Source organism: Epinephelus fuscoguttatus, linkage group LG16, assembly GCF_011397635.1.
Source record: "Epinephelus fuscoguttatus linkage group LG16, E.fuscoguttatus.final_Chr_v1".
Classification (NCBI taxonomy): Eukaryota; Metazoa; Chordata; class Actinopteri; order Perciformes; family Serranidae; genus Epinephelus; species Epinephelus fuscoguttatus.
Genome location: NC_064767.1, coordinates 13,530,870 through 13,548,773, shown reverse-complemented (window position 1 = coordinate 13,548,773; position 17,904 = coordinate 13,530,870). Strand labels below are relative to the sequence as shown.

General features: G+C 43.0%; 1 protein-coding gene across 3 annotated transcripts in view; it reads right to left on the bottom strand.

Annotated features, from left to right (window-relative positions):
- Positions 1-17,904, bottom strand: part of arfgef3 (ARFGEF family member 3) — a 71,588-nt gene that overhangs the window by 18,347 nt on the left and 35,337 nt on the right. For all 3 annotated transcript variants that reach the window (XM_049600143.1, XM_049600144.1, XM_049600145.1), the window contains 15 exons: positions 16,348-16,563; positions 13,343-13,453; positions 11,842-11,992; positions 11,079-11,390; positions 8,413-8,546; positions 7,148-7,293; positions 6,888-7,067; positions 6,613-6,754; positions 6,278-6,400; positions 5,826-5,929; positions 5,343-5,487; positions 5,075-5,203; positions 3,923-4,099; positions 3,101-3,215; positions 1,623-1,725 (listed from right to left, as the gene is read on the bottom strand). In XM_049600143.1, the coding sequence (XP_049456100.1) occupies positions 1,623-1,725; positions 3,101-3,215; positions 3,923-4,099; positions 5,075-5,203; positions 5,343-5,487; positions 5,826-5,929; positions 6,278-6,400; positions 6,613-6,754; positions 6,888-7,067; positions 7,148-7,293; positions 8,413-8,546; positions 11,079-11,390; positions 11,842-11,992; positions 13,343-13,453; positions 16,348-16,563 (2,288 nt within the window). The remainder of the gene's footprint in view (positions 1-1,622; positions 1,726-3,100; positions 3,216-3,922; positions 4,100-5,074; positions 5,204-5,342; positions 5,488-5,825; positions 5,930-6,277; positions 6,401-6,612; positions 6,755-6,887; positions 7,068-7,147; positions 7,294-8,412; positions 8,547-11,078; positions 11,391-11,841; positions 11,993-13,342; positions 13,454-16,347; positions 16,564-17,904) is intronic.

Genomic DNA, 17,904 nt, shown 5'->3' with positions numbered 1-17,904 from the left:
TCAAAAACCTCTTTGAGTCCAAAGTTATGTTTACTGGGGGACCAGTCCCAAATACCAAACATACCCAAGTGTGCCTTTTCTGTTATTACTGTTGGGATAATAACAGTCCGTCAAGTTATTTTGAGACACTGGGAAAAAACAAAGGCACCAGAACTGAAAGAACAGGTTGGTGCACGGGTGGAAAAGGTATCTTAGAAATGTAGTTTGGTGGAATGAGTGGAGATCGAGAGGAAGGGGCGTCTCCCTGGGACCAGTGGGAGCCTTTTAAAACTGTTCTGTGTTGTCCAGTACCCTGGAAAGAATAACATATGTATGTCCCATACTCAGCCTGTCAAAAACTCAGCTTCTGAGTTTGATATGAGAGTCAGCACCTCCAAGTCTGAGGCCATGGTTCTCTGGTGGAAACCGGTGGATTGCTCCCTCTGGGTTGGAAGGGAGTTACTGCCTTAAGCGAGGGAGTGCAAGTATCTCAGGGGTCTTGTTCACGTGTGAGAATAGAGCATGAGATGGGTCAGTGGTTTGGAACGGTGTCTGCAGTGATGCGGGTGCTGTGCTGTACCATCGTGGTGAACGTCCCAACCCTCACGGAATGAGGTCATGGATACAACTGGCTGAAATGAGTTTCCTCCGTGGAGTGGCTGGGCTCAGCGCTGCGGCTCGGAGTAGAGCCGCTGCTCCTTCATGTCAAAAGGGGTCAGCTGTTTCGGGCATCTGATCAGGATGCCTCTTTGACGCCTCCCATTAGAGGTGCTACAGGCATGTCCCACTGGTAGGAGGCCCCGGGGCAGACCCAGAACACACTGGAGGGATTATATATCTCGTCTGGCCTGGCGCCTTGGGGTCCACCAGGAGGAGCTGGAAAGCGTACCTGGGGAAAGGGACATCTAGGCTTTGCTAGTTCTGCTGCCTCTGTGACCCGGCCACAGACAAGCCGATGAACATGGATGGATGGGTAAGAGTTAGATAGTCTAAAATCTGTTTTGCTGTTATGTTTATACATTTGAGAAACATATTTTTGTGAAATAAAAAGGGGCTTAATGTAAAAAAAGTTGTATACCTCCAAGTCAAGTTTTGTGAACAAAACTCAGGTGCCAACTCCAGTATGTTAAACCCACAGCTGTACTCATCACAAAAGGATTTGGATTAACAGCAGAAGGTACGACAGCTTTGAAGCAGCATTTTCTTTTAATCAGTTTAACGGAGAAAAGAGACGATGGAACAGAATAAAACCCCAACGCAGTGAGGAAACAAACAGTTGTTGCTCACAGCTGCAGGACTCTGTTGGCGTGTTTGTGTGTGTGTGTGAGGTTAACTGGGGTTATCAAGCTTAACGTGGAGTGTCAGCATGTTGACAGTATTAGCAGCAAAGGCTTTCAGATTACTTCTGTCCCAACCAGCAGTTTCAGACTGGGGATGGATTATGTGGTTTACTACAGTGGACTGGCCTGTTGAGTTTCTTTATGTGTATATCTGTTCATTTTCTTATCTGTGTATTTCTCCTTCCTGATTACATTCCTGTGTCTGCTGAGGGGTGACGTGAGAGCATGTAAGCCATGTAATATGCCACTGGCATTTGCATGCAATTTGTGTGTGTGTGTGTGTGTGTGTGTGTATGTGTGTACCTTGACAGGCTCTAATGTAGCAGAAAAAGCATCCTGCAGAGCACAGCAGGCCAACCGCCACATTTCCTCTGTGAACACTGGACCCACTGTGACCAAAATATACCTGGAGGAAGACAGACAACAAGATAAACAACAGTGTTTAGATGAGACAGAGACAATTCTGTCTTTGCCTGTATCTACTTTGTGACTACTTTGTGACAGATTAAACATAGGACTGGGATTGCTTTTTATTTTTGTTACTGTAAACAAGTCCTCCCAAAAATACCAAAACTACTACGTGAGTCCATCTATCTCTGTGTGGCGCTTAGTCTCAAACCCAGTGGTTTCTACTGAGGATGTAAATCTTCATATATGTATGTGAGATATTTTTAGTTTCTCTCAGTAATTTCAGAAGACAGCTGGGCACTGTAGTTTTCAGCACATGTTTATCAAACAAGAGGAAAAGGTGATTATGTTGGGGACTATTTTCAGCAGCGGATTAATCCACATTTGGTGCTATAGTGAGTATTTCAGACAGCAGGATGGTGTATGTAGGGTTGTTGGATTGTTTATTGGTATTTTCATTGGCTCAATAGGAGGGAATAGAATATAGCTGAAAACGTAGAGTCGCTGTTGTGGTGTGGCTTGTCATAAGACCCGCATCAAGTGCAACCTCTAGCACACACTGGACGCGTCACACTGCAGGTTGTAAACAGACGACCATGCAAACTTTTACAACTCTTACTGAAAGATCTGAACTTCCTCCACCCTTGCATTGCGCTGTGTCAACAGCCCCTAGTTAAACTTGTTTCTCACCTGAAGAGCCAATCTCCACAGCTATGGCTCGCCAGGCAATATCTTTTTGATCACTGAATCTATAACGACGGGACTGTGGGTCATTTCGCTCGGGATATTTCTCAACCTCAGCAACAAATCTCTCCTCATCCAGTCTTTGTCACACACGAGACACAGCAACAGCAACAGAGTTCTCTTTATACCACGATGGTATGGAGAGGAGCTGAGCTGCCATAGGAGCAGAGAAAAGAGCTGCTAGTATGTACAAACAGAGAGTGAGTGGGAAAAAAAATGCAAGGCTGGGACTAGGACAGTGGTGTGAAGTTTGACACGTGGCATTTGCCGTCAGTGTGTTTTGGCCTTAGGCCCTATTCTTAAAGACAGCAAAGAATTCTTCTTAGACTTACTCAACTCTACCAGCTCAAACTAGGGCTGAACAATTCAGGGATATTATCTAAATGCAATTTTTTTCAAAAATCAAATAGTCCTGTTGCAATTCAAAATCAAATAATTTTGTATGATGCAATCAGCAACATCATCTATTCTTCTTTCTCCTTTTGTAGCAGCAGCTATTTCAGCTACTGAAATCTGTGATCTGTGGAACACACAGAAATAGAGAAGTGTCTCTGTTTCGACATGTATTTCACTGTGGTGACTGATTTATCATTGACTCCCAGAGGACACAAGGAGTTATGTGCTGTCACCTGATGCAGGAGCAGCCCACTCTGGAGATGGTCTCTGCAGGCTCAGACACACAAGCCACCAGAAGCTTGAACAGATCCTTCAACATCAGGTTGATCAGAGACTCGTATCCAATATCTGCAATAAGGGAGGGCAGAAACACACACACAAACACACACACACAACAAGATGACGTAGCCTGTTAGCGTACGGGCTAGAGATGGAGCAGCCACAATTTAATTTGACTAAGCAGGGAGAGCAGTGGAACAACAAGTCATCAATCATGCTCTACTTCCCCTTGTTGCACAAGCACACACTGTACACGAGACAAACAGAAAGTCGTCAGATTTGTGATTGTGCAAGTTGAGTTTAGAATATTTTATCACAGATGTGTGTTTCTGAGTTTAAAAAAGAATACAGACTCTACATTCAGTGCTTGTCTGAAATGCCAGTCGGGCAGTTAGCTGGGGTTTGTGTGGAGTAATGTCTGTTTAACTTTTTAGTATTTCAGGGACACTGAGCTCTCCAACATGTTGAGCCATCAAGACATGTTTTTACTGTTGTTTACTCAATCCTCCATCAAGGCCATCAATGAAACTACAAACACTGAATCTTTAAGTCGGAAATAGAAACTTGAAGAAATGCTGAGGGCTTAAACTTTCATAAACCTTTCACATGATAACTGTGCCCCAAACTCTGGCAACACTTCCTGCTCCAGGTGGGCAATTGTACCAACTTTGAATTGTACCGTGTGGAAAATGGAACGTGACGTGATTGTTACACCCAAAAACTCTGAGGTAACCCTTTAAACACACACTCCCCAACCACACACAGTTGTGTCTCACCTGAGTGTATGAAACTGTTGACGTGCTCCACTACCAGCTCGCAGCACAGACCAATGGCATGTTTGAAATTTGCAGCTGCCACATCCCAGTAGGAGTGGTCGCCGTGGCTACGCTGCAGCCACAGTGACATCACAGGAAGCAGTAGCTGGATGACGGAAAAGATGGCGAACCCTGGACCTGTAGGGAGGAGACACAGACACAAACACAGACTGTAAGGCTAGGTATGTTTGTCTGTTGTTGACAGAGGCGTTGTCCAAATAGCAGTTTATTCACAAAGCAAACTACAAAAATTGAGCAGAGACAGCTTGAGATGATTGTTCTGGGGGGCGATTCCCTTTAATTTGGTCTCTGGCAGATGAGGCACAAGGTCATTTCAACTGAGGTCATGTGACTGATTTGGTCATTCAAGAACATTTCACAGTTTGTCTGTAAAACACTCCATGGTTACCTTGTTATTACCTCCGCCAAGGAGGTTATGTTTTCGCCGGCGTTGGTCTGTTTGTCTGCAACATAACTCAAAAAGTTATGAACGGATTTTGATGAAATTTTCAAGAAAGGTGGATAATGGGACAAGGAAGAGATGATAAAATTTTGGTGGTGATCGGCTGAAGCAAAAGTGGATAAAATAATAAAAAAGTCCATCGTCTGACAGCCTCAGCAGCAATTCCCGTTTCTAAAGACGGTGAAAATAGTGCCATCTGGTAGCCGGAAAGCACATCTTGTTCTACTTGCTAAATATTGTTGTAATTCTAAAGTTGAAATTAATGTTCTGTGTTGGAAAAAAAGAAAGTGAAAAATACAAAAACACATATTATATTCTGTGTTGGTACAAAATAAAAACGAAAGAAATACACCACAGTGTCTCCATGGTGAAGGCATATATAACTTAATAATGATAGTGATGCAAATAACCTAATTGTGATGCAGGCGGCAAAATCTGATGCAGAGGGGGAGGGAATATCACCTACTTGGCGGAGGTCTGTACTCTCTGAGCGCTTTTCTAGTCGTGTTTAAGATCACTGTCCTGCTCAGTTGTCCTAAAATGGTGAAACAATGTTATAAAAGTTTCCTACACTGTTCACCTAACAAGGGTGTGAACACCGTCAGACTCTCTCAAGCCCTCACGTGCCTCTACGTGTGTCTGTGAGTTACCTGGCACGGTGGTGACCTCTCTGAGCAGAGTGAAGAGCAGCTCCAGCGTCGGAGGTTGGTGTTGGCGAGGACAGTTTGACACGGCTGCTGTGAGCTGCTCCAGCAACAAAATCCACACCTGGATCAGACCTGCAGGGCAGAGAGTACAGCCACACACAGCTGGGGTTAGAGAGATAGCGGAAGGAGAGTTAGAGGGGAACACAGAGGATCAGAAAGCACAAAGGCAAAAAACAACTCATGAGGACGACGATGAAAGAAAAGACTTTACCTGTGTCATCGTCAAACTCCTGCAGGACACAGTCCATCCCATCCTCAGTGCTGATTGAGCGTTCCTGGGATCTCATTGGCAGGCTGGCGAGTCGCGCCCCCAGGAACACCGGCTTGGACTGCATCTTGTAGATCTTTGCCAACAGCTGTCAATCAAACACTTTGTTAAGTTAGAGGGAAGAAGGGGAACAAGTATCTGCACGTACGCTTCTGCTTTCTGTGGCTACTCAATGAATATTTACACAAATAATCTCTACAATACTGTATATTGTGTTATTATGTCGGTTACTGGGACTGTCTACAGAACAAAACAGGCTACTGGTGTAGTTTCTCAATGGAATATTAAAGGGGCACAAAGGATCCCTGATTAAAAAGCTTTAAATTTTTAATTTGAAAGTCTTCAGTTTTAAAAGTATGACAGGAAAAATTGTTTTTTTACATTTAATACCCTGATAAGTGCATAACCGTAATAGGAAGTTTCTACCTGCGAACATTTGCGGAGATAGTCAAGAGCAGGCAGGCAGAGGTCAGTGGAGCTGTAACCTGACGCATTGACACAGTCTCCAATCTCCTTATAGTCCACCTCCCCTACACGCAGACAGACAACCACACAGGAAATAATAATTTGGTAATAAGTAAATAAATAATTTTTGTTACTGTGCAAGGTAATGACCGACCCAAACGAAACAAAGTCTTTGACTTGTTTATGATGAAAAATGTGGGAAAATTATTAAAAAAAAAAAATCACAATCACAAAAATCACAACACTGATTAAGCAGTGTTTTGCCACTGGCCTATCAAACATTAAATGTGAAGTTTTTGCAGAAACCTTAGAAAAGCCTGCACAAAGAAAATTAGTGAATTTACATGTATACAAATCACCTCCCCTTGAAAATGAAAAAAAAAAAAAAAATAGCATGTACATGTGAGACAAACCTAGTCCTTTGACGAACTTCATGAGACACATGATGTAGTCGGTGGCAGCATTTGCAAAAACTTGGATGTTGTCAGTGTTGATAAAGGCCTCAAAGACATCGAACACTGGAGCCTGGGACTTCCCTGGAGGAGAGAAGGAGAGGGAGGGATGGACAGAAGGATGAGAAAAGGGAAACAAAGGGGAAAGGGAGCAAAGACAGAGTTAAGGAAGGCGAGAAAGAAGGATTGAGGCATGGAGGATGGGAGGAACAGAGAACTTTCAGATGATAACCTTCAGGAATTATTTTTAATAAACTGCATGTGTATTGGTTTGGAACAGAGGCTGTCAGACATACCCATGGAGTACTCTCCCAGCAGGTAGTCTTTGGTGTCAGTCTTGCTGCTGTGGACGGTCCTCAGAGCGCTGAACAGAGGCCTCCATCCTGACAGGATCTGAGGAGAGCACATCTCCACCAGCTCGCCTATTGATGTGATAACCTGCAGAGAGAGCAGCAGAAACTAAACTAAACTGCATGGCAGAATAAAGGAGACTGACTTATTGGCTTGTTTATTGATTGATGCAATTAACTTATGAAAGAATGAGAACAGATGTTAAGAGATTTGACTCCACCTGGTCCTGTACGTCCTCGTCACACAGCTCCAGCTGCATGATGTGCTCAAAGGGCCTGAACAGTGCCTCATTAAAGTGGAAGTGTGGAAGCTCCGCCCAGGTCGTCAGCACCTCCGTCAGAACATCATGGATGAAGGAAACGGCCTTCTGGGATACATGGCGCTCTTTGTGACATGCCGCCTAGGAGGAGCAAAAATTGAGTTATTGGAACAGTGTAAGTGACACTTAGCAACAGCAACACTCCTTTTAAAGACCCCTACCTCCACCAGATGTGGGGCCACCACGCTCCAGGCCCTCATCATGTGGAGCAGAGGTCGGTTCTTGTTCCTGACGATCCTCAGCATGCCCTCGCCAAGACGGAAGAGATGGAGAGCACTGCGTCGTTCCAGCGTTGACTTGGCTTCTCCTATAGACACAGAGGGGACATCAGGCTCTGTTTGGGCTTTATTCACGTCTTTTTTTGTTTCCTACATGTGTGGGACTTTGTGTTGGTGACTGTGTCGTTATTAGGACCAAATGGCCAACAAAAAATAGAGAGACGAAAAAAGCCACTAAGTAAGAGAGGCCCTTATTTCACTTCTTGACTTTTGATAGATTACAATTTTGGTTTAATTGAGTTTAATGTTAGAATAATGGTCACTTTAGCAGACGTCTATGTTCACCTCATGTAGCCCTTTAAGGCTCAGTATACACTGTGCTATTTTGGGTTGTCCCAGATAAAAGATGACCAACACGAAAGAAACGTGGCGATATCTTTGGTTGTGGCTCTTTAAGGGTGAAAGATTTAAGAATGGTCTTGCGATCAAAGACAGCCTGAGATAAAATTCTGACCGTCAGAAATTTGGGATGACCATCTCACTGTGTCACTGCTGTTACGACCTGCGTCTACTAACCAAATGACAGAAATACAGCATGAAATGAAGCACTTATCAGTGTGACAATGCCAAATACTAGTAGATGCTAATAAATACACTTCAAGCTCTTGTTGCAAAAGTGGCATGCCAAATTGGCCTCTTTAACCAGCCACAACCGCATCCACATCCTCTTCACTTTTTTGACACACATAAATGCCACTATAGCAAGAGCTCGATTTATATTAGTTTTCATTATTCTCTTACCACTACAGCAGCGTAGATAGATGATGATGTTTTGTCCTTGTGTATTGACACTGACGGATGTACGGTGTTGCCTGCAACTCTGTAGGCATTGTTGTCATCCATCACACTTGATGCTGTAACCAAGTTTATTAGATCCATTTTTGACCGTTTCGAACTAAAAATAATGAAACGAAAATAACACCGCAGTTTTCTCCTTTACGAAAATAACACCGCAGTTTTCTCCTTTACTAATAATCAACTGTTATATCCTACTGCAAACAAATGTACCCAGAAACATCAGGTTTTGAGAGCCAGATGATCTCAAAATGCATTAAACTGTACGGTTACTTGTGACGACTAAGGTCATAGTTATAAGTTAAGTAATGAGCGTATTCAGTGAGGCAGTGAAGTGAAGGCTGTGTGTGTACCTGGCATTGCCAGTGAATAGTCTCCAGTCTCAGTAACAGAGTCAAACAGCTGAGACTGAGAAGCTTTCCTGAGCTGCTGCAGGAAGCCGACCAGACCGACCAGGTTCAGCTTCGTAGCTGCTTCTTCAAACAACCTGGAACACACACACACACACACATACACACACACACGTTTCATTACATCTATGTGACTATCTACATTACATATGTAAATAAATAGATCACAGATTCTAAACAGCTTGTAAAGAACAGGTTAAAAACCACAATGAATATTCAGAGTGCAGAGGAATGAAGCTTTGAGGCAGAAATGCAGCGGTGTTGCTCTTTAAGCTGGCTGTTTTTGGGACAGCCCTGTGCAGAGGAGTATTTACTATGTTTTGGCACCACTTTCAGCTTGTAAATGTGTTCGGTCCATCTGCTACGAAAGATCAGAGGGAACATTTTTTTTTCTATTTGCTCCTAAAAGCAGCCTAGATAACTGGTTACATAAGAGATGATCCTTGAAATAAACACAGTTTATTCCCTGGTTGTGCCAAACTTAAATAAGTGCAGGACTGTTGGCACGCACACTTATACACACGCAACTGTATAGCTGTACTTGTGAGGACTCTTGCATTTACCTAAACCTAATTCTCAATGTAACTGTGACACAGTCAGATGGCTCTGTGCTGCTGCTGCCATCTTGTGGCTGTTACAAAAAGTCAAGGTTATTCAGGGCTGCAGCACATCCTGCTGAGCACCAAGTGTCAGGGAAATGAGATTTTGGAAGATAAATTCATCAAGAGTCACCGTCATGCTGGCTGCGAATTTAAATAGCTGATAACAAGGACACAGCTGACGTGTCACCAGTGTGTTGCTGCACTGAGCTGCGGGAGCAGGTAGCAATTATTTCTTCATGTCTCCACACTGTGCATCCTTTATTTAGTCTGAGATGTACTGAGAGAGACTGCTAGAGTTGGGGGTAAATGTAACTGTTGTTATGATAGGGTTTATTCTATACATGCTATATGTATTGTTTTGTGTTTTTGCATTTTCCTCAAATTTAATAAAACTTACTTTTAACAATTATATCAATTTCATTATCTTTAATAGTAAAAATTTGTAGAAAAATACCTTAATTTGTGCCTGACATTCACACCCTGATATAACGTGCTGAATTTAAAAATATAGATTTAATATCGACTTTAAAATGACTGAGAACATGCCCTAAAATAGGTGGTTTGTTGATGTTGCTTCATGTTGGGTCTGTACGTTAAGTCTTGTCTCCTCTGCAAAGTGTGTTTCTGATGATGAAACACATTTCTCCCTCTGTTTTCTCTTATAAAAAAAGAAAACAGTTGAACATTTAAAGGACAAATGCAAATTAAATAACTGTTGTAAAATCTAAATTGTGTGATGTGATTGAGATGTCTGTAAAGGGCAGTGTTGGGGAGAGGTGAACTACTTGTAAATAAACTAGTAGTTCACCTACATGTTGCAGTAGCTTGCTAGTAGCACAACAACCTACATTCATATTTGCACTGTGATTCATGTAGTTAAATTACATATTTGCACTATTTGTGTAGTTACTACTGAAAATACAAACAGTTAAAGACCATAATTATCAGAAAATAATTATCACTATTTTTTATTTTGACATTGCTTCTTTACTGTAAATGCACCGCTTCGAACACAATTGGTCATGAGTACTGTTTGTTCCTATTTATTAAAAAACACTGAGAAAACCGTTGCTTACTATACTATTTTACAAGTTACCTGGCTAATACTGCTCAGTGCAATCCTCTGGTTACTGTAAGGCAGGTGTCTGACTGGTGGACATTGTATACAAAATATTGTTTTATTTTTTAGTGTGTGTATGACCTGTGAACAAGTGGCATGTGACTTTTTTGTATTATCGTTAAAATAATCTCATATCAACTTGAACGTGTCAATTTGATCTTTTTTTTTTTTTTTTTATAAATAGTCACAGCTACTTTGTCTAAGTACCTTTAGTTAACCAAACTAGATTTCTCTTTGCAGTAGTCAAATGTCTTTTAGTGTGTAGTAACTGGTGATTTGCAAAGCCTATCCCAGCTGACATTGGGTGAGAGGCGGGGTACACCCTGGACAGGTTGCCAGACTATCACAGGGCTGACACACAGAAACAGACAACCATTCACACTCACATTCACACCTACGGACAATTTAGAGTCACCGATTAACCTGCATGTCTTTGGACTGTAGGAGGAAGCTGGAGTACCTGGAGGAAACCCACACTGACACGGGGAGAACATGCAAACTCTGCACACTACCTTTTAGTACCAGGTCTGTGTGCTAGAAGAGGTACCAAAAATGTTAACGGTTAAGAACAGCTCCATTGGTACCATCCACAACTTTTCGCAGTGGAAACTGGAAAAGAAGCATGCCGAATTGAACTAAAGCGTACCGTACTGCTCAGTGGAAACAGGGCTATGTGTCAGCCCTGTGATGGTCTGGTGACCTGTCCAGGGTGTACCCTGCCTCTTGCCCAATGTCAGCTGAGATAGGCTCCAGCCCCCCCGTGACCCCCAACAGGCTAAGCAATCATGGCAAATGAATGAATATATGAACCATGGCTAAAATAAATATTCACTCTTGTATGATAATAGAGACAAATCTGTGATATTTATTCAATGTGATATCAGTACCTGTCAGCCTGTGTTGACAGCGTACACACAGCCTTGGCAGCACTGGTCCCAGTCATCAGGCTGCCACTCTTCAGGTCCAGACCGCGGCCTCTGCTGCTCTCCCTCAGCAGCTCCTGGATGGACAGAGGCTGGATGACCGGCTGGCTCAGGCCCAGCTCCGAGGCCTCCGGGCTGGGCTCACAGCTCAGCTCCAGCCCCAGGTCCACGCCAACTGGCTGCTGGCTCTGCTGGGTGATGGTGGTCAGAGAGGACGACTGTGAGGAGCCATCGCTGAAGTGGGTGTGCTCCAGTGAACTGATGTACTCGGTCACCCTGAGAGAGTGGGGGCGAAAAGGGAGGGAGAGAATAAGGAGGTAAAGGAGGTGAAACAGAAAAGTGTTGTATCTCTTCCTGAAAATGAAATCTTCCTATTGTTGTGGAAATATAAAACTATCTCAAAGCTTTTGTATTTTTCAAAGCCTTTAAGAAAATGTTAATATCAAACTCATAACAGGGAATTCTACTCCCTCCAATCATCCCAAGAGTTTTTATAAACTCAGATAGTATAATTGGAAAGAGGAAAGCAAGAAAAAAAATCAAATGGACTCCAGGTTTTTTGTTTAATAAGATAGACCTGGTGAAAATTGGGTAGCAGCGAGCATTGCCGTGCACCACACAGGGGAGCACAGTCCAGTAGATTGTGAATTTAAGTAATAATTGGCCGAAACAGATAAGCTGATCAGTGCAGCATGTTACAGCAGTATCTGTGTTTGTGTGTGTTTACCTGAAGACATGAGGCCAGCAGTCGTGGTTGTGGCTGCCCATCTCCAGACCTACGTTCAGGATGGCGTCCATGCACAGCACATGAGCCGTGTGGAGGCGAACTCCCTGAGGACGGCCGATCTGCTCCAGACGCTGCTCGACACGCTGCTTCACTGGACACAGACAAACGCACATCCAGATATATGACATACACATAGTCAAAGCACACAAACAGCAACACTCAAAGTTTAAATCTTCTCAACCTTTTCAGGGACAGTTTGGATTTTCTGTATGGGGTACTACCTCCATAGCCAGTGTATCACATACAGTAGATGTCGGTTGGCACACCCCAACTGGAGAAGCAGCAGGAGTCCAACATGGAAGCTAAGCAACATACTGCTGTGGAGAGGGGTCAGTTTAAGTGTATGCTATATTGAAAGTCCACTTTTCCTTTCTGTCAGACAGCCTGTTCAGACAGGGAAGCTGTTTACAGCTTCAGTTCTCCACCTCTGCTCTTGTTACAGCCACCAGACTCCATTAACAAAACGAGTCATTTAAGCTTGCTGAACACACTAGCTGCTGGTCTAACGCTGCCTCCATCAGTGAGTTAGTTTGTGTTGTTCTGTTGTGTTGTGTGACTTTGGTGAATCAAAATTAACCCTTTTAAATGCCAAAGTCACACAATAACACAAGCAAAATAGCTGTTTAAAGCAAGGGTAGACCAGCAGCTCCTGTGTTCAGCCATGTTAAAATCACTGATTTTCTCAATGGAGTCTGGCTTTGAAGAGAGCGATAGAACGGCTTCATTTTCCCATTGGAAATCACCGTCTGACATTAAGGCAAGGCAGTGAAAATATTCTTGACACAGTGTACACTTAAACTGATATTAATTTATTTTAGGTGGCTTTAATATGTTTTGCTGCTACGCGTCCACAGCAGTAGATCACTTAGATTCCAGCCTGCTTCTCCAAACTGGGGGCGTGCCAACTGACATTTACTGCACATAATGTACTGTCTATGGATAAGTGCTCCATACAACCAGACATCAACAAAATCTGAACTATCCCTTTAATATATGCTGCATGCAACACATGGAGATAGCTGTTATCATTAAAAGCTTGTCTAAATTTCAACACTGATCCTTGTTTCAAAAATATAGGGGACTGTAAAAGATAAGCGAAGAGATGGGGCTGTAGTTCCCACAGCTGTCACTAGGTGTCACTAAAGGCCTATTTTTCGCTCATGGTAACTCACTGCAAAGTCTGGATCAGAGTCTAGGCATGTATTAATGGTACCAGTGTTATTTTTTTTTTTTTTATCAAACATGCTACTGTTCAAAATGATATTTACCTTGGCTTTAAAATAACAGAAAAAAAATCATTCAGGATTTCTTTATGTTTGAGCTGTTAGATATTAATTATTTGTGCAAAGCCAACGCTGTCGACTCAAATCTGTGCTCTGTTTGTGTGTTATTGTGTATGAGCGTGCATGTGAGTGTATTCTTTAGCTGCTAGTCTCAGTACCTTGCGTGATGGCGTCTCCCATCTCTCCCACCTCCTTCTCCTCCTTCTCTTCCTGCACACACGAGGCCGCAGCCATCTGGGCTAATGCTGAGGCACAGTTGGCAGCCACACCTGATGGCACACACACACACACACCCACACACACGAGTTGAGTATCATTCATTTTCTCATCGTAAAAATCACATCACCGTGCAGTGAAAACGTCACTCTCAGTTCTCATCCAAAACTTTGACTCCACTAATGAGACAATTCAAAGATTTATACACAGCATGTCTGGGTTCTCATCTCCTTTGGGTGCATTTCAATTCTAACTGGACCATCCCTCCCCACATACTGTCCTCTCTCCACAGTTTAGCGTGTGCACCATGTGTTCATTCATATTCATTAATGCTTCTGTGCTGATAATTTCTATCAGTTTTCATGGCCAGGCGGGGGTGTTGTAAAAATGTATTTCCCCTGATAGCCTCTTTACAACCTGCAGTTAACAGTTGATGAAAACCTTAACCTCTCTGTTAGCCTCCAGTGGAGCCGCTGAGTGTCCAACAGGTTCAGGATGCTACTGGGCAGCTGTGTTTATTAACTAAAGCAATAAATTCGATTCATTTAAAGCTTGGCAAAACCTTTCCTGGATGAATACATTTTGAAGCAAATCTATATCCCGCAAAATCCGTAGATTTATGTTAGCCTTTATGTTACATACTGCATGTTTTAAAATCACCAGAAATATTTAATGTGCTTCACAACAGCAGCAGTCGGCCATAATGCTCACTTTGCCACCATTTATCCAGCCCAGTGGATTGTTAAATCAACAGTCAGCAGGCTGAAATGTTAATTTCATTTTTGTTTGATAAAATACTAATCACCATTAAGTTCTCTGACCGGCTGCCAACGGCAAGCAAAGAAGCAAATTCCAGATGTCCTCTGTTATTTTTCACACCGAAAGTATTTAATAGAGCAATTATTTTACTCTTTGTTCCACTCTGCCACTTTGTTACAACATATAGCACAGCATATTGTGTATTTATAATCAGTTCAGGTTAATTTGTCTCAGTTTAATCAAAACAGAGATGACTGATGTTCTGCACATTTGTACACTCCAGGGGGGATGGGCTTAATTTTGATGTGTCAAAACCAAACTACCGACATTTGCACTTCATCTGTGTGATAGTTAATGTACTTTACTGTGACTTTAGAGGCTGCCAGAAGAGTTGTTAAATAATATCAAAAGACCCTGCACACATTTACAGGTGCTCTCAATTATTCTGGCTAATTAGACCTCTGTTCAAGTTGTAATTGGGTGGATATATGCTGGGAATCACATGGGGTCCATTAACACCATATACTAGAAAGAAAATCAACAGGGGCACATTGAGTGTGAGAACTGTGTACACCGTTTATGGTTTCTGGGTTAAGCAACAAACAGTGTGAAACAGTGTGCGACAGACTTTGAGGTCGGTCTTCTACGACTTTATAAATCCTGCTGTATTGAAAAGGCAGTTCTATTGCATAACACAACACACGCAACAGGTTATTCAACACACCAATCTTAACCTCATGACAGCCCCTGCCCTCTGGCCCTCTCCACTTCATCTCCATCTTGTGCATTTCTGTGGAGAGCTTGTCGTTTTAAGGACCATCCCAAACTGGTTACTGTGGAGTCGAAGTGGACAATAAAACCTTATAACAGTCAGTCTGCCCTGGGGCTGACTTCCTACTCATCCACTATAATGCAGAAAACATCATATACATTTAAGGATTGTCTTGTTTTTGCCTAATTTTACAGTTGGTGCTAATTATTTCATGGATCTTATGCGATTACAGGAAGCCTGTATGTGACAACAGATGAGCGTGCAAGGTGTCCGTGTGCTGTAAGGGGGACACTTCTCCGCAATTAACTATTGGTTAGGGGTGGGTTTGGGAAGAGGTTGTACTGTAAGCTGCCGTGACCTAACAAAAAAAAAATAGGAAACTGAGGGAAGGGTCAATCTGTGGCACACCCAATGAGCTCTAAGGGCCACGACAATGTCAGTTTGTCAATGTCAGGCCATTGAGGCGTCTGTCTCTCTAGTTTGTGTGGTGTGTCCCACACCATTGGCACTAGTGGGGCATTTACACCTTATTTCCGGCTGATTCAGCATGTTGAATCAGTGTCAGAGACAGTAGAGCCCATCGGTGAAAGAAAAAAAATCTGATTGGCACTTCAGCTCAGTGTAAGAAAGGAGAAACGGAAGTGAGGAAAGTAAACAAACGGCTAAAATAAGGAGGGGATGAGACTGGAAAAACTGAAAGAGCTCTTTAGAAGAAATGGTTTATAATTGTGTTACTGTTTGCTAGCGCATGGTAATTATCATTTGTTCTTTCAACAACAGGTTGTGTTGTTAATGTGCTAACTGGCTAACTAGCATCTTGAATCTGTCCTGTCTGTGCTCCAGTTTCCATTTTTGAAGGACATATACACTACCGCTGTATGCTGCGATGGAGAGTTATTTCCTCCCACGCAGGCGCAGAATGTAGGTACTAGCTGGCCATTGTCTTTGAGTGCAACTTTTGCCGAGACACGGGCGATGTAAGGCGACGCAACAGTCGGCCTTCGTCGTCACTAGTTCTTTGATGTCTGTTTAGTGTGTCTGAGCCTTAAGAGGTCAAATCAGCCAAAACAAGTGTGGTTAACCACAGACATTAAACTCTTTGCAAGAGATACATAAGAAGGTGTCCCTGTTGAAAAGATTCATGAGTTCTGGGAGTTGCATCAGGGTGGTTTGACTCAAGTGGAAGCTTTGAGTGTCTGTTTAGCTGCTAAAAATAAGTGGTGATACTGAAGGCAGGTACATGCCTCTACATCAACTGAATTGTTCCAGCTCCTGGGCGGCTGCTGAGTATCTGACCCTGACCTGTCTGACCTCTCTATGTTGAGGAGAAAGAGAACAGAGGACTCCCCACAGAGATGAGTGATGTATCTCATTTTTCTTATTACCACAGACACATGAGACACATGTTTCACCCACCCAAGGCGCAGCTGAGTGCGGCAGCTTTGCGTAGGCCGTCCAAGCTCAGACAGATGGTGTCTCTCTCCCTCTGGCTCTGCTCTTTGACTCCCTCAGCTCCCAGGATGAAGGCCAGGCCCTTGGAGCTCCCCGCCATGCGCCCAGTCAGTGGCGTGGACAGCACATCGATCAGGTTTTTCCACACGCCGGTAAGGATGAAGCGGGAGAATACAGCTCCTGAAAAACACACACAGGCTCAACTGAGAGAGGTGTCAAAGCAACAAGATTAATGCTACTGTAGCTGCTGCCAGGAAACAACAGGATGCTGTACAACACTGTAACACATCAGACATTCATTAAGATTTTATCAACAAAGCAAAGCAGTTTCTGTCCGTTAGTGGGTGTTTACACAGCAAGTGGCTGGAGTAATTGATGGTGCTGACAAGTTGAACAGGAGCACACACACAAGAGCACCAGGGGTATAAATTTCGCCAGGTGTGACTCAGCAGTAGTTACCATGGCAATTCTGGCCAATCCTTAATCCTCCAGGGGGATGCAGAAGGAGCGCAGGTGGTCCCTGACTCATATTTTCCATCTTCCTCTCTGCGCCTGCCCTCTGCTGCTCTCCTCCCCCTCACCCCTCACCTTTCTGTTTTACTTTCCTCTCATCATTTTCTTCCGTTCAGCCTCTTGTCTTTCTCAGTGCAGTTACACAAAGACAAATTCAGTGACGTGATACATTAATATTTGAGTCACATCCACCGATTGACCTTTTGTTCCTTTTTTAAAGTGATGATTTGATTAGATAGACACAATTTCCAGAGCAGTATACAATGAATCACATTTTGAAAAATGGTCAATCTTGCAAACCTAACCACTTCTAACCTTCTATTAAATGTCTTTGAAATCTTTAAATTAACATCTATGTCTAAAAACCAATAACATGACCTGTTTGGTGAAGTAATTATTTATTCTATGTAACAAGCTTCAGATCAACCAATGAATCATCACAGTAGACAAAACCTTAAATTTGATTAAAAGGTTTTATATCCATTGTCATTGTGAGCACTGGCAAGTTTTGTAGTGTGGATGTCCTGACATGACCGTGACCAAATGTGGGTGTGCAAGGAGAAGCAAATGCTCCCAGGACTGGTTAAAAACAGCAGCCTAAGTGACAGGAAGCACCTTCAATGTGTGCGTGTAGGAGTGTCACATATTTGTGAACTGATACTGCTTTTTTATCAGACACTATTATTTGTCATGATGTAACAATTCTCTGGCTTTCCCTTGAGATTAAAAGACCTTCAAATGTCTCATTTGTGCTACAACATAATTGGCGTTGTTGGGGAGAGGGCCCTGAAAACGACACAAAGTTTGCTGCGTCTCTTCACTCTGTACGAGGAGCACACTGTGGCTGCATAAAAAGGTAGGTGACCTTTTGATTTTTAATTCTGAATGCGACCTCGCCAGAGTTTGGAAAGATGCAGTGACTGATGTCAGAATTCTCTTGAGATTAAAAGGCCCTCAAATGTGCAACTCTATGTCTCAGCCTCTCCTATTTTAAGTCTCGTTTATGCT